The sequence below is a fragment of the Desmodus rotundus genome, chromosome 12 (genome assembly GCF_022682495.2).
Source record: "Desmodus rotundus isolate HL8 chromosome 12, HLdesRot8A.1, whole genome shotgun sequence".
NCBI classification, from domain to species: Eukaryota; Metazoa; Chordata; class Mammalia; order Chiroptera; family Phyllostomidae; genus Desmodus; species Desmodus rotundus.
The window spans coordinates 92,685,188-92,707,324 of record NC_071398.1 but is presented as its reverse complement, the minus strand read 5'-3'; the positions used below and the strand labels follow the sequence as shown (position 1 = coordinate 92,707,324).

Sequence of the window (22,137 nt, the reverse complement as noted above, 5' to 3'; positions counted from 1 at the left end):
GTACTCATCAAGAGGCAGTTACATGATGCCTGAAGAAAGCAGGCTTCAGAAAACGGGTTCCTATTCATAAGCATGGTTGACCCTTGAACAATGCAGGGTTTATGGGTATGAACCCCACACCCACCCCATCCCTGTGCAGCCAGAAATACATGAATAACTTTTGACTCCCCTACAACTTAACTACTGATAGCTTACTGTTGACTGGAAGCCTTACCCTTAACAATCAACTCACACGTATCTTGTATGTTATATATGCATTGTATTCTTATAATAAAGTAGGCCAGACAAAATGATATTAAGAAAATCCCAAGGAAGAAAAAATACATTTACAGTACTGTATTTATGAAAAAAATCTGTGTGCAAGCAGATCCTCACAGTCCAAACCCACGCTGTTCACGGGTCAACCACACACTGGGACCGGTTTCAGAGGCGAGCGCCAGACTCCGACGCTCCCTCCAAGGGTTTCAGTTCTTCACCAAGACAGAAAGCTGTTTTTTAAATTAACCACTAAATGGAGCAAAAGGCTACTGAATACAGTCCTGGGCAAAATAAAGAGCTTTTTGTTTTAAGAAGTGCACAGGCCCCTCATTAATATTTTAATCTGAGTACACAGGTTTATACGTTGGAAATGACATCATAATGGGCCCTGTGAGAGGGAAAACGACTTTCCTGAATCATCTGAAGATTTCTGGGAAGTTCTCACATCCTTCCCTTTATTTGCACGACAAGCGAGGTAGCCTCATGGTTAATCGTAGGCCATCGCCAGGTTCTACCCACCGGTGGATGAAGTTTTTCTTCTCCAGGTACTCCATGGCGGAAGAGATCTGCGTGGCCATGTACAGCAGCACGACCGCAGTCACCTCCTCCCGGTTGCACTCTCGGAGGTAATCCAGCAAGTTCCCATACGGCATGTATTCAGTGACAATGTAAAATGGTGGCTCCAAAGTACACACGCCTGGCAGTTCAAGAATACAGCTCACATTATCACCATATATTCAAACATTCCAAACCACACTGGCAAAAACAATTGACAGCTTTTGAAATCTAATTCGGCAGTAATCTTTTCCCTTCTTGCCATCACATTCCCTGAAAATAATATAGCCGAGTTAAGAAGATGGTTAATAAGGGAGCCTCTACTTCCATTAGCTACTGCTGGAAATTCATATGCACTGGAGTATTTGCTGTTTGGGCGAAGGCAGAGTCACTTGTATTAATTCCATAAAGGGTCAGGAAGACCAACATTTCATGAGTTCTCTATTATATGCCTACGATTCTCAACCCCAACTGCATACTAACAATGCTTATCTGAAAGTAACCTCAACTGTGCATAGGTTGACTCCGTGAGCCCAGCCTGTAACAATGCTTCATAAAAAGATTATAATTGTTTCCACAGTCAAAAATACTTGACAAAGTCCCTGTAAAGAACCAACAAGAAATTCCCTTTGGGACAGTTTGGCTCAATTTGAACACCCAAAGAAAGTGGCCCTATTTTGAAAAGGGCAAAGGGTGCAGACCCAGGCTTCTCTGTGACCCGAACAGCTGAGAAGCCCACCTACCAGAGCACAGCATCTCCTGCCTATAAGGTAAACCGATGGGTGTGCTCACAATGTGTAACATGCTTCTTGTCAACAGCTCTTTGTTTAATGTCTCTTTATTTTTGTGAAAGTTTTTGATCTGTAATCATTTTGAATAATTCTGAACTTTGAATCTGGGGCAATTACCACAAACTGGGCCATTTTATACATTGCAATCTATCCAGGCCACTGTTTCTTGGGCGACTTTTAAATACACACCTTGCTAATTAAAATAACCACCACTCATTGAAGTCAATTCACACTTGGAGCTTTTACCACGGTGACTCTAAGGCGGACCTGGAGCTAAGGGAGCAGGGGGTAGCATCTTTGAGGGACTATGGTTCAGGCAAGATTCCTCACCTAACAGTTGCACCAGATTAGGGTGCTTGATTTCCTTCATCACTGCAGCTTCTTTCAGGAACTCCTCCACCTCCATGGTGTCTTCCTGGAAAGGGGAATAATAAAAAAGGAAAAAAGAGGGACAAACCCCCAACTTAACCATTTGAGTCAACTCACAATCATAAAGCTTTAAAAGGGGGCATCTTTTTCACTCATATGTGGAATCTAATGAACTAACAAGCAAAACAGACACAGAATCATAGAGAGTAGGCTGACAGCTGTGTGGCAGGGAGGGTGGGGGGTTAAGGGATTGAGCAACAAAGAGAAAGAAAACTCAGAGACATGGACAACAGTATAGTGACTGCAGAGAGGGTGGGGGAAGGGCTGGGGATAACAGGTGATGGACAGAGGCTTGACAGGGGGTGGCACACACAGTACAGATGATGTGCTGTAGAACTGTTCGCCTGTAACCTGTAGAGCTTTGTTACCCAGTGTCAGCCCAATAAATTCAGTACAAAGGAAAAAAGTGGTGCGGGGAGGGACGAGAGAGAGAAAAAGATTGAAAAGTGAGGTTGACAATATTTGAAACATTCTCACTAGCCATCAATTCGATGAATTTTAATGTCCCATCTGAGCCCCTGCCATGACTACAATAAACATACCCCTTCATTAACTCTGAATTTAAAAAGGGGTGGGAGGAACATCTTTTGAATATTTTAATACATATGTTAAGAAATTTTATAACCTAGTATGTTCTACAGAAGTCCAATTAGGAAAGAAAAATGTTGCCCTGTCTGGTGTGGCTCAGTGGATTGAGCGCCAGCCTGTAAACTGGAAGGTCACAGGTTTGATTCTCGGTCAGGACTCAGGCCTGGGTTGTGGGCCAGGTCCCCAGATGGGGATGTGTGAGAGGCAACTGATCAATGTTTCTCTCCCTCTCCTTCTCTTTCTCCCTCCCCTTCCCTCTTTCTAAAAATAAATAAATAAAATCTTTAAAAAAAAGAAAAATATCCTTAAATTTATACAATATTTGAAACAACTAAGACTTAGCAGGGTGAGCAAAATTCAGTCGGCACATCTTATCAACTGAAACACACACTGAGACTTGAATAACTCAGTTCTGATATTCTACTTCCTGAGATAGCTCAGCTTTGAAAGAGAAGACAGAACAGTTAGCTGTTCACATGTTTGGTCTTCCTGATAAATTCCCTAGGGAGCACTGCATGTTTGCAAGGCCTTAAATATTGTTGCACACTCAGAATATGCTTAATAAATGCTTGCTAAAGAGAACAGACCACGACTCGCAGCCGAAGAGCAGCCCTTACAAGTGATATGGCCAAGCCAGAGGCATGCAGGAGAACCTGCAGAGAACAGGATGAGTGACAAGCCTGTATTTTGATACCAGGATGCTTAAAGAGAGCATGGCATCAGGAAAGACTTCTGTGAATATTAAGAACAAGAGGTGATCTATTGTCAGGAAGATGGGGGAGCAAGAGGTGAAGGGGAGAGAGTGAGAAGGGAGAGAGGGAGAGGAAAAGACGGGGAGGGGGGAGAAACAGACAGACAGACAGACCTCCCCGCACGTGGGCTCTGCAGCGCTGCAGGGAATAACCAGCCCCTGCACTGCCAGCAATGGCACGAGGGTTGATCATCACAATTTGCTCACGTGTGCTTGGCACCAGTGGGTAGCAACTGTTCCAAAGTTAAAGGAGGGTGCACTGGTATCTTCAAGTGATTCAGCACAAAAGAAAAAGATGCCCAAAAATGTAATTTTCAGCAACCCACCTTCAATGTTTTCACAGCAACTGTCAAGCTGTATTTCTTCCAGACGCCAACGTAAACCTCTCCATACTGACCACCCCCGAGTTTGTGCTTCATGGTAATATCTGTTCGTTCCATCTCCCATTTGTCATGGATGGGGGACACGCCGTAAACCGTGGGCTTGTTACACTTGGGTGCGGGGTAGTGCAATGTTGTCACCAGCCCATCAGCCACTGTGGAGTGATGGTGGACAAGCTCTGCCAAGGTGCTGAAGCGGCTCTCAGTGGTCACATACACCTGGTGAGAAAGGCAGGAGAGAAGCTAAACCAACTTGAGAAGAGATCAGAAAGTTTTGTCGTACCTCACGGGTCTGAAGATACAAAGCTAGGATGCCACTGAAAGGACGAGATGATGATGGCAAGGGAACACACAGAACTCCATTCGGTTTAACCGTACTTCAGCCATGCTTCCCGTGCTTCCCAAGTTAGCTCTAGTCTTGGGGAAAAACTCCCAAGACACCTCTCTGGATCATCAGGATCACTGGTCTCCAAATCCTTTTTCAGCATGAAGCCTGTGGAACCCACGCACATTAGACAAATAAAGGAAGAGGCTCTCGGATTACAGCAGGCAAGAGGGACCTTGGCCTCCTGTGAGTTTATCAAATACGCCTGCAGAATCTTGCACAGAACATAACTTGAAAACCACTGATTTAGATTTTTGGGGGTAGAGTGAGGGTATTCAAATATCTTATAACTTTTGTTTGATTAGGATGTGCTTTTCAGAGATTCTGTTAACAAAACAGTAGTTAATTTGTGATATGCAGTAAGTGTAAAGCAAGATAGCAGTCTTTGGGTCTTATCTCCCAAGGGAGCTAATTTATTTACTTTTTTTAAAAGAAACTTTTGTTGTGTACAGCAAAGTATATGATTACTAAAGGGAGAATTGCTGATTTTTATAGAACAGACTCACCCATGCTAATATATCCCGCCCACCCTGAGCACCGTAACCTTGCCAGCACCCAGCAGCTCCCCTCCTGCTCTCCCAGCTAGTCGCCCCACAGAGGGGCCGTGCTGCTGACCGCAAACACCTTAGACCGGCTTTGCCTGCTTCTGAACTCCGTGCAAAGGGAGCGTCTTGGATGTGCTGTTTTGTGTCTGCTTTCTTTGACTCCACTTTTTTCCCAAGTTTAATTTATTAGAACCCACTGAGTGATGATTTTAAAAGCAGAGTTTTCATCAAATTAACACTTAATTCAGGGCAAAAATACACTTAAAAAACCTAAATCTTAAATCAGAAGTAAAACATAAAAAACCCCAGTATGTCTTGTACAGGCTGTAGAATGTCAGAATTTTAAGAGATTCACATGGTATTTTACAGCATTAAAATGTTAATAGAGTCAGAAACAGTATCTATTTGTCCAAGACTTCTGTTTAGAAACTGGACCGCTCAACTTTTGTTTATTGTGATACAATTCAGATACCATAAAACTCACCGTTTTCAAGTGTAAATTCACTAGTTTCAGTATATTCACTGGGCCGTCCAACCATTAGCCCTATCTAACTCTAGAACCTTTCCATCACCTCACAAAGAAACCCCATCCCCACACCAGTCATTCCCACGCCCCACCCCCTGCAAATGCTAATCCCTTTCACTCAGCTTTACGTGAGTGAGACTCATCTATGAATCAGCACACTTCTCTGTAAAGGACCAGACACTAAATACTTCAGGCTTGTGACCACTGCATATCTGTTGCTACTACTCAAATTTGCTGTAATAATGAGAAAGCAGCCGTGGACAATACACAAACAAACGTGTGTGGCTACATTCCATAAATTTTTATTTACAAAAGCAGGCAGCTATAGCGCCATAGTTCTCCTGATGTGTATATGTCAATACTGTGTTCATCTCTGTTGTTGTATGAGATTGCATTTTATAAACATACCATAATTTATTAATTCAGTCTACTAGTGCTAGACAGTTGAGAGTTTCTAGTCTGGGGCTATTTCAACTAAAGCTGCTGTGAACATTCCTGTACATGCCTTCTGTACGTACGTGTACTCATTTCTCCTAGGCATATAACCAGAAGTGGAGCTGCTGGGTCTCTCCTACATTATTACTTATCTCATTCTATTTGGTTTTGTCAAGACACAGTATGGGACACTTCCAGTCAAGATGGCAGTGTAGGTAAACACAGCCACCACCTCACACAACCACATCAAAAGTATAATTAAACTATAGAACAACCAGCATTCAGAACCATCGGAAATTGAGCTGAATGGAAGTCCTACAATTACGGAATTACAGCACCACATCAAGACTGGTAGGCGGGGTGGAGACGCAGAATGGGCTGGTCCCACACCCATGTGTGACAGATAAAAATTGGGAGAGAGATCTCAGGAGCAGGGGTCTCAGTCCCACCCCAGTCCCCCCAGCCCAGGGTTCCAGTGCCAGGAAGATAAGTCTCTGTAACTTCTGGCTGTAATAACCAGTGGGGATTGAGGCTGTGGAAGACAGAAACTGCTGGAATCCCAGGCAGTTCCTCTTAGAGGGCCTGCACACAGACTTACCGCACTCACTCCCTCTGAGTTCCAGCACCAGGGCAGCAGATTGAAAGGCACCACAGACATATGTGGAGGAGCTGAAGTGTCTGGCATCAGGGTGAGAGCGGGGGGCAGCTTTCTCCCAGACAGAATTGCTGGCAGAGACCCATTTAGCCTTTTCTGAGCCCTCGCCTGACAAAGCCACAGAGCCATATCTGAGATTCCATCAACCTGGCTCATGCTGTTTGCCCCACCCTGGTGACACCCTTAGGCCCTGCCCTACCCAACTTTCAGACCCACCCAAGCTGTTTCTAGTGGCTTTTTCATATGAATAGCTTGTCTTGGCCCATACTTTAGATTTTCCTAAATTCTCTCAAACTAGAGGCATCTGGCTTCAGTGAGCCCCATAACTCTCTCTAGGATGCCCCAGGCTTGGCACTAGCAGCAGCTGGCTTTGGTTCAAAGCTTAGCCTCTCCTGGGCACCTACCTCCAAGCCCAGCACAATTAACAGCTGTCTGCAGATCACTTTGTAGCTAGTGGTGTATGACTCCGGACAGAACACAGGCAGTGGCTGACCTTACATGTGCCAACAGCAGTCAATGCTCAACTACAAGAGGAGGATGTACACAGTCCACACAGTGGGGGCACCTCGAGTACCCAGCTTGAGTGATAGGGGAGGTCGCACCACTGGACCCAATAGGACACCTACTACATTCAGCCACTCTATCAAGCCTGGGAGACATAGTAGCTCTACCTAATACATAGAAACAAACACAGGGAGGCTGCCAAAATGAGGAGACAGAAACATGGCCCAAACATAAGAACAGAACAAAACTCCACAAAAGCAGCTAAACAAAATAGAGAAGAGCAATCTATCAGATGCAGAGGTCAAAACACTGGTTATAAGGATGCTCAAGCAACTTCGGTGAGGACCTAAAAGCATTAAAAAAATCAGTCAGAAATGAAGGATACACTAATTGAAATAAAGAACAATCTACAGGGAATCAACAATAGAGTGGATGAGGCTGAGAACAGAATCAGCAATTTGGAACATAAGGAAGCAAAACACAACCAATAAGAACAAGAAGAAAAAGGAATCCAAAAAATGAGGCTAGTGAAAGGAGCCTCTGGGACAACTTCAAGCACTCCAACACTCACATCACAGGGGTGCTGGAAGGAGAAAAGAACGAGACATTGGAAACCTATTTGAAAAAATAATGAAAGAAAAAGTCCCTAATTTGGTGAAGGAAATGAGACATACAAGTACAGGAAGCACACAGAGTCCCAGACAATAAGGACCCAAAGAGGCTCACACAGACACTCACAATTAAAATGCCACAGGTTAAAGATAAAGAGAGAATCTTAAAAAAAGCAACATAAGTAAAGCGATTAGTTATTCACAGGGGAGCCCCCATAAGATTTAGCTGATTTCTCAAAAGAAACTTTGCAGGCTAAGAAAGGATCAGCAAGAAATACTCAAAGTGATGAAAAGCTAGGACCAACAACCAAGATTACTCTACCCAGCAAAAGCATCATTTAGAATTGAAGGACAAATAAAAAGCTTCCCTGATAGGAAAAAGGCTAAAGGAGTTCACCACCACCAACCAGTAGTATATGAAATGTTAAAGGGTCTTCTTGAAGGAGATCAAAAATATGAACAATAAAATGGCAAAAAATATATATCTATCAACAACTGAGTCTAAAAAACAAAATAAACAAACAAACAGAACAGAGACAGAATCACAGATACAAAGGATGTTTTGATAGTTGCCAGATGGGAGGGGAGATGGGGCCATGGGTGAAAAAGGTGAGGGATTAAGAAGCACAAATTGGAAGTCACAGAACAGTCATGGGGATGTAAAGTACAGCATAGGGAACAGAGTAGCCAAAGAACACGCATGCAGGACCCATGGACATGGACAACAGTGTGGGGATTGAGGGAGCGGGTGGCAGGTAGAAGGGGACAAAAAGGGGAAAACTGGGACAACTATAATAGCATAAACAATAAAATATAACTTAAGAAAAAGAGACAATATGTCTAAAGGTGGAGTGAAAGAGAATTCATAATTTTCTTATTTCCTATTTTGTACCAGCCATTCTGCTTTATGGAAGTTATTTCACTTAAACCTCACAAGGATCCAATAAAGTAGGATGGGAAACTGAGGCTTATGTAAGGCCCCACCATTGTATAAAAAATGGTGGAGTTACACAGCAAACCAGGTCTGCCTGCTCCCAAGCCTGTGCTTTCCCTCTACTGTACACATCACAGCGAGGAAAAGAATGGAAAAACTGATCCAGTCTACATTTACTGTTCAACAGAAGTACTGCCATAAGCCCATGCTTTATAGTTTATAAAGTGAAACAGTTCCATTCTAACACAACCACGCTAAACCAGCTGGTCTTTCCCAATGTGTGAACTGCTAAATGATTTATCTATTTACATTAACAAATATTAATGACCAATACTCGTCTTAGAAGCCTAAATTCTTACTCTGTGAACTTTGTGGTACAGATTATTATCATTTTCAGATACAAGGTTTAATTCATAAATTCTTCATAATGTATTAGATGTGTATGTGTCTATTTATATATTAACAATTAGAACAGCTAACTTACCCAGCAATTTCCTTCATTGTTCTTCCCATCTAGCTCATCATTAAACTATTACAATAATACTGTTTTATTTTTTATTTATTTTTTAAAAGATTTTATTTATTTATTTTTAGAGAGAGAGGAAGGGAGGGAGAGATACATTGATTAGCTGCCTCTTGTACATGCCCCCACCAGGAACCGAATTCGCAACCCAGGCATGTGCCCTGACTGGGACTTGAACCGGCGACCTTTCATTCTATGGAACAACGCCCAACCAACTGAGCCACACCAGTCAGGGCTGTAATACTGTTTTAGATTTCCATGACCATATTCTTTTGAAAAGAGTAAGCTCTCTGTAACATGACAAATAGCCCAAACTCACATCAGTGGTTATTTTCTTTCATGTCAGACATAAAAACTGCATTCTTCATTCATTCTGAGTGTATTTTCTAAAGAGCACCAGCCCACACCTGGAGGCGGTCGCCAGTCTTACCTTGCCATCTGTGGTGGTATTGATCCTGTAGTGGTACACACGCCCCTCGTACCTGAGCGAGATGGACAGCTGCCCGGGGCTGCTCTCGCTTTCTCGCACCAGGAAGCTGCCATTGATCAAACTGCTGAGCAGATACTCTGCGGCACTGCGTGACACAGGTCCGTGGTACCAGGAATGTTTTTCCAGACTGTTTACAGGGGTGATGTAGTTGCTTGGCACCCAACCTTGGCCATTCTTAGAGCGAACTTCACTCCACTCACCATTCTGGTTGTAACCAAGGACTCGTAGCTTTTCACCTAGCCATGAAAGTCATCACAGAATGAAAGAGAAGATGTTAAGACTTTATCTCGAATAAAAGCAGTCTATGGTCAAACTTTAAACTCACAGAAAAATGAATCAGGAACTTTCATACCAACACATTTTTCTAAATAATTAAAACCAACCTGACTGTTCATCACATCCTCGCTGATCTTAGCTTGTACCTTAAACAAAAGCAGCATAGCTAGAAGCAGCATTCTGGCATTTACTACGTACAGGTTTTAAGAGATTTTTACACCAACTAAAAAAAATGTCTTTAAAAAACTCCATGTATGGTAGTAAGGTGGAATACAAGGATATAAAGTTACTCATATGCCTGGAAAATGACACAGCCTCACCTTTCAAGAAAATAAATAAATAAAATTCATTTTCCCCCCAAAACAGTTTGTCAAGCTGTGTCTCTTATACATGGTTCAATATTAACAGGCAATCAAGGATTAATTAGGGATAAGCCATGGGAAATAGAATGTTATTTCTAAATGAAACACAACACTATTTCTAAATTTCACTTGATGCCAAGGCAACAAAACCATCAATATAAAAACACAAAAGCATAGACCACAGACCTTTTCGCAATGTTTTCAGAAAGAAAACTGTTTGGAGGATGGGAGATGAGCAGTGAGGACTCCCAAAGCACAGTCTTTTCCAGGACTCAAGCTTTAAATAGTTCTAGTTCCCCAGTTTCCCTCCCATTCCCCCCCAAGAATGAGTCACTCCTACCCAGTCCGCTAAAATTAGTGTGTGGGAAAGGGACCTGAGTCCGATGTTGGAACAGAAGATTCGAGTTACTCAGAGTATCTCTGCCACTGACTCCGACGTCCCTGACTGCTCCATCAGAGCCGTGGACACCTTCGGGCTCCACCAGCAGGCACCTTGCCACTGCACTTGCAGCACAGACAGATCAGGGAAGGCGAAAGGGCTGTCCCCAGCAACACCTGGTACCCGAACCGATTACTCTAAGGCCGCAGGCCCCCAACTCTGAGAGACGCGAGCCTTCCTCCCCACTTCTCTCCCCACTAACTTCTCAGTGCAGGGCAGCAGGAAAAACCAGTCAATCAAAAGCGCTTGCCCAGTGGTTACCAGGCAAAAACTATCGAGGAAAAACTCACTATCTCCCCCAAGACACCTGGATATGTGACACTCAATGAGAAAAAACACAGGAGTATGGACTCACACACATTTTAATTATATATATGAAACATACATATGTACAGATAGGTAGGAGTGCGGGTGGTATGATGGCAGAAAGGCACAGGAAAAAAAACCTCATACTGCTAGAAAAAAAAAGAAAAAACTTGCTCTGTAGCTTTTCTACTTTACTCCACAAAAAGCTGGAAGAAGTAAACACTAAGTACTTTACTAACTGTATTACCGCTGCTTCCTTATCAAGAACTGGGAGTGACAGGTCATCACAATTAGGGTACAGTGAAACACCCCAGGTTTTTGTCTGTCTTCATCTCTTCCTGGAAGTTAGGAGGAGAATTTCCTACTCTGGAAGGAAACTGACAGAGGTATGGACTGGTGGGAATAGAAAATATTGGCTCTATTGACAGAGGAATCCTGGGAAAACATTTTTTTTTTTAATTCAGACAAAATACCACCTTTGAAGAAAAAGGAAGTAAAAAAAGTATTGTATTTTTAAAATATATTTTGTCTTTAAAATAATAAAACAGCTTTAGCGTGACATCATCTTACAGTAAGAAGAACCTGATGTAAAAACCTGGCATTTCACGGGTTTTACAAGACGCCCTGTTGGCCGTAGGCAAAGGAATCCCACTCCTTGAGCTGCACACTAGCGGCTGCCGTCCCTGGTAACGGAGAACTCAACAAATTTTATCGATGCTTCCTCGGTGGCTGAGCTATCTTGGAAAATACTGACATGCAAATTTATCTAGGAAAGAATGTTCTAAGTCATAGCTTCACAAACTTCTCCACTGAAGTACCGCTCAAGGTGTAAGGGTCTGTTGGAGCCCAAAGAAACTACCACAAAGTATAAAATTTCTATGATGTTCTTTCTTTTATCCTAAAATTGTGTGTAAAAATTTCCTCCCAATGCATAAATACACACCACACACACACCCCTTCACCATCCCAGCCCCCAAACCACCCGAAACCTGTAAGTAAACTGACACCAGGAGACAACACACCTTCCTCCTCCCCTGTGCCTCTCAGTGCACACACGCCATCACACCCTCTCTGGGGCTTATTTGCACCCTGGTTTGAGAAACTCGGTTTTAAGCATCTCTGCTTTTGATGAATCTGGTTGGATTTAAAAAACTGACATACATGAAAGTTTTACTTAAGAGTAACAGTCCTTGATTGGAGGCCTGTCTTCTTAATTTGGCATACCCACTCCCATTTAAAACCTCATCCTGAAGCTTACAAATAAATAGTTTATGTTTGACAAATCATTTACACGTTACAATTTCATTTAGTTAAAAATTCTCTCGAAATTAATTTTTCCCAGCAGGACGCTTTCATAGGTTCAAAAGACGAGAACAAGCTTAAGCAAACTAGCAATGCAATTTACACATACAATGGCAGTGTCCCACACTTCTGCTTCTTTCTCAAAGTTCGTATTTTCTGTCCTTGTTCAGAATACCAACAATGGATGATTTTATCTGGGCGTGTTCTTAGTGTTCCCTTTTGTAAGAACTTACTACTGAAATAAACTACGAGCCTGGAGGATTACCAGAGGAGACACCCTTCCTACTACCCCTCTCACTAACGCTCGTAGACAGCGCATGTCCAGGTCAGTGCTGCCCAGAGCGGACACCCACAGCCAGATAAGAGGCCTGCACCACACTGGGAATCATCATGAGACTGCTTTCCTCAAACCGGAAGTCTTGCTCCAAAAAAAGAAAATGTCAGCAGAATTAAACAATAAATACTGTACTTAGGGATGAAGTTGGTTTACATTTTGGGCGCAAGTTCTTGATCACACTGCAAACTGGTACCAACAGTTCTCAGGCAGTCAGCCACAGACAACACTTCCAGTAGTGCTGGGGTCTGGAAGCGTGACTCAGCCACAGCCAAGGAGAGGAGATGTCCGGTGAGCCTTCCCTTTGTGGCAGATGAATGCTGGCCTATTACATATAGTACAAATTCTGAGAATGAGGACTGTTTATGTATGTATTGTGTGGTGTTTTTTCTAAAGTACTTTATTTCATTTTATCCTTAATAAGCCCTATAAACTAGACAAAGTGGCATTATTCCATACACAGTTAAGGAAAAAAAAGGACCATTATGACCCCAAAGAATCTGGGCTCAGGGCACCTGGTTAATTTCAGGTGATATGGAATCTAGAACAGACCCTTTATTTCCTAACCACTAATGAAAACTGAAAAGTGAGAGGATGTTACTCAGAAGCTCACCTTTAGTGATGCTGAGTGTGTTATCACCACTTGCTACAAAATCATAAAGTGCAACAAAGAGATTAGGGTCACTCTCAGTGGCTCCCAGCAAGTTCTCCTTGGAGCTCCACCTGATGGCCTCGTTCAGTGCCTGGGGTTCAACATCACAACCATAAGGGCGGTGCAAGGCTTCTGAAAGACAGAAGGAGAGAAAGGAATTCATGGTAAGTTCAAGAGCTGGAAATTCATTTGAATTCAGTACATACACAGTATTTTAGCTGCTGGCACATATGGATGGCTCCAGGGAGGAACAAAACCATAGAGCTGTGAAATCATGAAGAATGAGAAGAATGAGAATGTTCTCCTAAACATAAGAGAAGACTACTTGTTGAAAACATACCAAGATAGAGATCACATAAGGACACATTTAATCGTGATTTATATTCACTGACCAAATCCAGAAATGAATAGGAGAAACACAGTTTTCTTAAAATGAAAAAAAAAAAATCTCAAAAAGAACTGGCAATTTGTTTTATAAAAATACAAGATATTATACTGTAGTGGTGGTTTTAAGAGGGAACAGTTATGTTTTATAAGTCTTCCCTAACCACCCTCCTTCCTTTACTCTCTTTGTAGAAAAAAATTGTGGAAAGATAACAGATTTTAAGAAATATACACATATTGTATAAATCCAGACCCTCCATTTACATGTAAAAATAGTGCTTCTAGAAAAAAAAAACCCACTAAAATTATCTGTTAAACAACAGATGTTCTGGTTTAATGCAAAACGTTCTCACCACTCCAAAACACCTTTGTTTACCATGCACTGTCTATATAATAGCTTGCCATCGCTGTTCTAATGAAAAAAAAAATTCTACCTTATTTTATTTTCCTAGGTGGCACATTTTTATAAAACATTAACTCAACTGAAAGCTCTAGAAAATACCACCAACAATGGACACTGACTTAGTTTCCACCACGTGTGATGGTGGAAGCCTTGTAGACCTGGTTCCTTCCCCAGGGTTCACGGCTGCCGAGTTCAGTCACACTGCACAAACAGGTGACTCCTGCACCGCCTTCTCACAGCCCAGGTCAGTTACACCAGAACGCCACTGTTCTTCCAGCAGCAGTTTTCTTAATCCCTGGAATTGTTTCAGCAGCTATAGGCCACTAAATGCCTATGTCATATAACAACACTTTTCTAATTATGTCTCTTTCTCCCACTCATTTTTAATTTAAAATTGGTTTTACCATATTTGAAGAAGACAAAGCCTTGAATCTGTGGTTTTACTTCTTTTCAAATCCATTCCCTCCTCTCCATCTCTACAGCCAATGCCTTAGTTCAGACGCCCATCATCTCTCACCTGGACTACTGCCTCCAGTCTTGTCTCCCTCAAATCCATCCTCCACACAGCTGGCAAAGTGATCTATTCAAAACAAAAATTTGACCATGTCACTCTTCTTAAGACTCTTCAATAGTTCACCATCAAGCTGAAATCTCTTTAACATGGTCTTCAAGGGCTTTAAAGATCAGGTCCCCACCTACTTCTCCAGCTTCACCTCTTCCCACCCCACACTCTAAATTTGAAACATTAGCATACTCCATGACGCTTCCTACATCTTTGCCTTTGTTCACACTGTCCTGTCTACCTGGAATGTGGTCTCATTCCACCCCTTTTTGTTTTTTTGACTGGTTGACTTCTCCTCATTTTGTAACACTCAGCCCCAATACAACCTCCCCTAAGAAGCCTCACAGGTTCCTCCTCCTGTTGCCCCCCAAAAGCATTACATTTCCTACATTAGCACCCTCTGTCTTTATCTTTGTAATATCCTCAATGCATGTCTGTTTCCCAGACTTCACAATGTGCACTTTGGCATAAGAATGGTATCATTTTGCCCTGGCTGGTATGGCTCAGTAGACTGAGAGCCGGCCTGCAAACCAAAGGGTTGCTGGTTCGATTCCCAGTCAGGGCACATGCCTGGGTTGTGGGCCAGGTTCCCAGTAGGGGGCGTGCGAGAGGCAACCATACACTGATGTTTCTCTTCCTCTCTTTCTCCCTCCCTTCCCCTCTGTCTAAAAATAAATAAAATCTTAAAGAAAACAAGAAAGAATGGTCTCTTTTTTTTCTAGCAAGAAGTTCTATGTGTTTGATAACTGTTGAATGACCAAATTACACAAAAATGTAAGTGACAGGAACCAATGACATGTATTTTAATCCTAAAATAGCATTAACCAATGTTTAAAAATGGCTTATAACTGTGTACATGAAATAGACAGGAATTCCTGTTGTGGGTTGAATACGTAATTTTCCTAACAGTTTTAGAATTTATTTCACTTCATCACATTCCTTCTCCTCTACAAAGGAACACAGCTTTAAAATTCCACGGCTAATTACACTGTTTTACATTAAGAATATCACGACAAACCTAAAGATATGTCCAGATGTCCTGACAAGTTAATTTGAAACAGATGCGTTGTTCCTTGTCCAAAGGCAGAGTTACAGTGAATGGGAACAGCTATATTATACACTAAAATAACCAATTATGATTATAAAACAAAACACCGTATTATATGAAACATCCTAGTCACATGTACCATGTTTGTTTTTCTTTATTCTAATGAAAAATGATCTACTCTAGCAGAATTTCCATAGGGCTACAAAATGCCAGCCCTTTATTACAGGAAAAGAATTGCGAAAAGAAATACAAAGAATATTCATAATGTTAGGTTCTATACTAAATATAATATATCCACACCAATGTTTCTTGCCCGTGATGGTGGTAATATATCACAATGTTTTGTGATCATTTGTTCCGTTTAATGATTATCAAACAATTAAAATACATTTCCTTAAGTAGGAGTCCCCTTGTTTGAAATTATAAAAGGAACAAAAACCAAGAGTAACTTAACTTTCGTACTATCAATGACCAGGTTAGAAATAGTAATGAAGCAGACACTAAAACCAACTCTTAAGCCCTGTAAGGCCAAAAACAGCAAATGCCACACATTTATATCTTACTTTGTGAAACCCAGTGTACTAAAATTTAAAGTTTACAAAACTAATAATTTTTTTAGTAAGCCATCTATTCATTACTGCACATCTACTACACACCTTCAAAATATAAACATTATAAAGCACTATTTAGATTTTCAATTAAAAAAACCCTACTCTCCTCCTTTCTCCCAAATATGTTTCTCCCACAGAATTCTTCCTCTCAGTTAATGGCAATTTCATCTTTTCAGTTGTTCAAGCCAAAAACCTTGGGAGTTTGAGTACACACTTCTAGCTCTAAGAAGTAGTTCTGGGAATCTAATGTATAGCATCGTGATTATACTTAATAATACTGTACTATATACTTGAAAGTTACTAAGAGAGTAGATCTGACCATTTTGCAATATACAGGAGTATTAAACCAACACATTACAACCTTAAACTTACATAATCTTTTATGTCAACTCTATCAATAAAGCTAAGGAGAAAAATAAAAAACCTTGGAATCATTGGTGACTCCTTTTTGCTCTCACATATCACATCCAATCCATCAGGAAATTCCACTGGCACTGCCTTCAAAATTATATTCGGAATCTACTCTCACCCCCTTCCATTATCACCACCCTGTCACCACGGTCATCTCTCACCCTAGGTTACTTCACTAAACTCCTAACCGATCTCCATGCTTCTGTCCTTGTTCTGGTTGTCTGGTCTCCAGGCACCAGCCACTTTGTAAAGCGAAAGTCCGAGGGTGTTACTCCTGTGCACACACCCAACTCTCAGATGGCTCCCTGTATCTCAGAGTCAAAACCAGAGTCCTAACAAGGGCCTTCACGGGAGCACCCTCCCCTAGTTTACCTCACTCTGGCCACTGGCCTTCCTTGAATGGGCAGACACACTCCTGCCCCAGGACCTTTGTACTGGCTTTGCCTTCCACCTCCACCTTTCTTCCCCCGGATATCCACAGGACACTTCGGGCAACTCTAACCCTCTCGGCGCGGCATTCTCTGACTGTCCTATTTTACAACACATCTATTCCTGACAACACTCCCATGTCCTCCGTCTCCCTTCCCAATTTATTTCCCTCCACAGCTCTTATTACCACACAAATATAACTTACTTATTATTATATTCATGTGTATTAATCTAACTCCCCCAGTCAGAACATCAGTTTTATGAGAATAGGGATTTCTGTCTGCTTTGTTCACTGAGGAATTCCAAGCACCGAGAGTAGTGCATGTGAGTAAGAGGCTCTCAAAAAAGATGCGCTGAGTAAATGAGTCATGTACTCAGAGAGTGCTCTGGGGGGACAGGCAGAAAACAGAGCTCTGAAGTCAGAAAAGGGAAACCATTTAAACTAGATGAGCAGGGTTCTGCACTGATGACAGAAGAGTGACGGGCTGTCACTGTGCAAGCCCTGTCTTTGACGCACGGCTCATCTGCACTGAAGAGGAGCTCCATCAAGCTCAGCAGAGGGTCGTCAAAGGCAAGTCAGTTTCTTAACAACCATATTATTTGACAAGAGGAAAAAAAAGTACGAGACCTATGGCATAATTTTCTGTAAACTTAAAAAATATTTGGGGTGGGCAAAAGTAGGTTTATAGTCATGAGTACATGAAACATGGAGTTTATTCTTGTATTATTTAATTATTGTATTATTTTCCATATGAACTGTAAACCTACCTTTGCCTACCCCGTATTCAGACCAAACAATACCATACATTTCTCAAATATACAATATAATAAATACAGGATAGGATAAAAGCAATTTTTGAAGCTAAAATACTAAAGAATCACAACTTGAAAAACAATGTTTTTTATTCTCTACTTTTTGCCCCATCTCTCTGGCTTTATGATTTTTTTTTGGTGATGTCAAAAGACTTTATTTCCTTCCTTTCTTCTTTCTTCCCACTCAGCCTTTTGTTCTCAGAGAACTAGGGGTCAGCTTCCCGTCCAGCCCGTCTGCACAGGATATCCACTGAAACGCATCCTACCACTAGCACAAAACAAAGGGAGAATTTTTCAAAGACAAAAACATCCTACTATTTTCCTCAGGCGAAGAATGAACAAATATTAAACCATAAAGAGCTAAAGAACTAAATGAAGAGAATGAGCTAAGAAATAAAGGCAAAAACACAAAGAAAAAATCCCACATGAAAAGCAGGTAAATGTCACAGAGTGACCAAGCGGGTCTAGTCTACACCACCCTCCTCAGCGGCGTAGAACAGACACCTGGTGACCCAGACGTTTGGGGCACTGCGCCTGCCCAAGTGTGAGTGTGTAGGCCGGGAACGCTGCTTCTGAGCAGTGCGGAGTGACTGCTACACACTCGGTAAATCAGAGAGCAAGTTATCTGTTACTAATCCTTGTCATAGACACAGATCGCAGACTCGTGATGAGACCACAGAAGATTCTGATTTTCATTTAGAGAAAAGAGGACCCAGGTAACAGAAATATATTACGACTACTAAGAAAAGGTAGTTTTGTTACTTTTTTCTACTGATATAGTTGCAGGAAACAATAAAAATAAGGTTAACCATATAATTAGAAACTTATACAAAAGTAAATTATCAGTATTAAACAAGTTAAAATCCAGACTAAAATTCAAACTCAAATTTAGAGGTAATTCCTAAATGTAATGTTTAGCTGTATTGAAAACACTTTTCACCAATTAGTCATTCTTTGATCAGTTTACTTAAAAATCTGTCAGGCAGCAATTGGAAAAATGAATGCACAAAATTTCAGCTCAGGCATTTCCAAGTACAAACACTCATCCTGCCAGAATTCTGCTTTACTTGACTGCATGCTCTCTAAAAAGCTAGTACTTTTTAGTACCTCTTTTAAAAAACTATTTAAGGTGGTTGGATAAATCATTCAATAGCTCTCAAAATACGGTTTAAATTCTTTACATGAAACCAATCGTACCTTAGTACCACGACATATTACAAATCATTCACTTATTCTTTCTTTGCAAGTACATCCTGAGGTCCTGCTGTAAACTTCTGGGGAACACACACACACAATGTCACTGGCCACGAACAAAGACAATGAGAGCGGCACCTAAGATTTCACTTTCTTGAAATCCCCATTCATGCTGGATTTCTGTGACTATCCACCCTCCCCCAAACTGCCACCTCCAAGTCGCACCTGTCAGGTTGGGCAGAGCAGCTTCCGGGGCCTCAGTGCGCGGGCAGCAAAGTGAAGTGTCCTGATGTCTGCCATAACTATTAGCTGGAAGCAGAATGGCCCCCAGGACCATTCTTCTGGCCAGAAGCACAAACCTTACCCTGTTCTATGTGACGAGGAAGTCTCGGCATTCCACTCTGCCAAGCAGTACCACACGCACGTGATACTGACTCATGTACGGAGTGGCCGGGGAACCAACAGAGTAAGAATTTACAAGTACCAAAGTGGGTGGAGGGTGACTTAAAGGAAAATGTCTAATAACTAGGAAAAGATTGAGTCAGAGTGGAGTGACTTCAAAACCTCAGGGATTATTCTGAACAAGCAAATAAGTAAAAACCAACACACATGGGTAACAGATAATAAAATATGTAGGGACCTGTATATAGATGGGATTTCATTCCTAAATAAATTATTTACTGAGACTATAGAGAACTTTCCTTGGAAAAGATCTGTTTACAATAAAATACCAAATAAACTTTAAAAAAAAGAGGAGCCACCTAATGAGACTCATCTTTTGCATCACTGAAAGTAGTTCAAGAAACCACAAATCCAAAGTCAAAGAAATAGTTACAAACTGATTCACAAGCCCAGAAGCCCAGAAGTGACTGCTTTCACTAATATGTGACTCTATAGCTTTATAAAAGTTAAAAGCATGGCATGATAGTGTTGAAAACTTTTCAGTGCTAGAACTTTTAAAAGCCAAAGTCTAATCTTTTTCAATATTTAAAGTTAAATAAAATTTAAGAATCTGCAAATGAGACTACCTTATGAGAATTAAACTAGTAACATCTACAAATAATGAATGAATTTAGTGGTATAATCTACAAAATAATACAAGAATGTTTCTAACTATACAGCTAAAAACACTTATTAATGTAATATTTATTAAGCACCTACTATGTACCAGGTCCCAGGTCAATAAAGGTAACAGAGTAAAATTATAGGATAGCAGGAATGAAATAGCCTTCAATAAAAGCTGAAACAAAATTATAATGTAACCTTAGAGAAAGAATAACTTTGCTGGAGGTGCAAAGTTTTTAAGCTATTAATAGCTTAAAAAACAAAGCTTACACTTTTGATAAAAATTAACCTTTATATAGCCAGTACAGTTAACATTTAAGGAAAGCAAGAGTTAAATGACTAACTGTTACCTCAGTTAATAACTCAGAATTTCAAATACCAGGTTGAATTTCTCCTTCCCTAGATTATAAAAAATATAAGAAAAAGGATTTCCATCACCCATGCTCTATACATATTTATATTCTATATCATATGGTTTACTATTTAATCAGTAAATCTGCTACTTAAATTACCAATAATTAAGTAACATTTTCAAATGCTCTGATGTTGTAACCAGGAGTAAAGAGGGGATGAACAGATAAACAAAATGTGGTACATAAATACAATGGAATATTATTCATACAAAGAAATAAAATTTTGATATACACTCCAACATAAATGGGCTTTACACACCTTACACTAAGTGAAATAAGCCAGAGACAGAGACAGTATTGTATGATTCCACTAGATATGTAATATCTAGAATTTGTTCTAGTTGTGCAAATGGATGGTTACCAACATTGTGATGTACTTAAAGCTACTAAATTACACACAAAACTATTTAAAAATAGTTTAAAATGTAAATTTTACATTACCTATATTTTATAACAATAAAACATTTAAGAATAAAAAGCACTGAGGTCTCCAAATACCTCTATTATGTGGGTCATATCTATCATTACGTATCATATTTAAAATTAAAACTGAGGTTTGAACAATATTTATGAATTTTAAAATAATAAACCCATTATGTTAATGTTTTTTAAAAAATAACTAGTCTTCAAAAGACAAGTAAGAGTAATATTTTGCAAATCTCTTTACTATCTGACTTTAAACAACTGAATCCTCAATTTTTCATTTAATCTGTTGTAATGTTATTTTTGTTGAAATATATGAAGATCTTAATGCACATGGGTAAGTAGGTGCAAAAAGAGTTTAATTTTGATAGTCTTTCGGATTATTACAGATATTCTTCTTTGACACCACAGATAAAGGAGTTTCCCAGTCAAGAAAACGCTAAAGGAGCTCATCACCACCAAACCAGTATGACAAGAAATGTTAAAGGGTCTTCCTTAAGAAGAAAAGAGAAAAATACGAATAATAAGATGGCAGTACATATTTATCAACAATCACTTTAAGTGGAAATGGATTAAAGGCTCCAATCGAAAGACAGGGGGGCTGAATGGCTGAGAAAACAAGACCCACACATGGGCTGGAGACTCACTTCAGAACAAAAGACACACCAACAAAGTAAAGGGATAAAAAAGATATTTTGTGAAAATGGAAATGAAGAAAAATTTAAAAAGCTGGAGGAGCTATACTTATACCCAACAAAATGGACTTTAAAACAAAGGCTTACCAAGAGACAAAGAAGGATCCAGCAATTCCACTTCTGGGTATTTATCCAAAGAAACCCAAAGCACTAATTCAAAAAGACACATGCATCCTTATGTTCACTGCAGCATTATTTACAGTAGCTGAGATAGGGAAGAAACCTAAGTGCCCACCAACAGACGAATGGATAAGGAAGATGTGTTAGATATGTACAATGGAATACTACTCAGCCATAAAGAAGAATGGAATCTTGCCATTTGTGACAACATGGATGGACCAAGAGGGTACTGTGCTGAGTGAAGTAAGTCAGAAAAATCCCATATGATTTCACTTATAGGTGGAATCTAAAGAACAAAATAAACAAACACACAAAACGGACCCACAGATATAGAGAACATTTTGATGGTTGCCAGAGAGGAGGGGTGTTGGGGAACTGGTGGAGAAGGTGATGGAATTAAAGCAGCACAAATTGGTAGTTACAAAATAGTCACAGAGATGTAAAGTAAAGCACAGGGAATATAATCAATAATATTGAAATAACTATGTATGGTGCCAGATGGGTACAAGATTTATTGGGGTGACTACTTCATAAG

At 40.5% G+C, this 22,137-nt stretch overlaps 1 protein-coding gene across 10 annotated transcripts in view; it reads right to left on the bottom strand.

Annotated features, from left to right (window-relative positions):
* Positions 1–22,137, bottom strand: part of ABL2 (ABL proto-oncogene 2, non-receptor tyrosine kinase) — a 96,132-nt gene that overhangs the window by 15,330 nt on the left and 58,665 nt on the right. For 4 of the 10 annotated variants that reach the window (XM_053916054.1, XM_053916057.1, XM_053916055.1 and 1 more), the window contains 6 exons: positions 14,336–14,398; positions 12,993–13,163; positions 9,301–9,596; positions 3,699–3,971; positions 1,935–2,019; positions 778–955 (listed from right to left, as the gene is read on the bottom strand). In XM_053916054.1, coding sequence (XP_053772029.1) covers positions 778–955; positions 1,935–2,019; positions 3,699–3,971; positions 9,301–9,596; positions 12,993–13,163; positions 14,336–14,398 — 1,066 coding nt within the window. Of the gene's footprint in view, positions 1–777; positions 956–1,934; positions 2,020–3,698; positions 3,972–9,300; positions 9,597–12,992; positions 13,164–14,335; positions 14,399–19,111; positions 20,461–22,137 lie in introns of those variants that run through there. The other 6 variants (XM_053916056.1, XM_053916059.1, XM_024553066.4 and 3 more) reach the window with 5 other exon arrangements.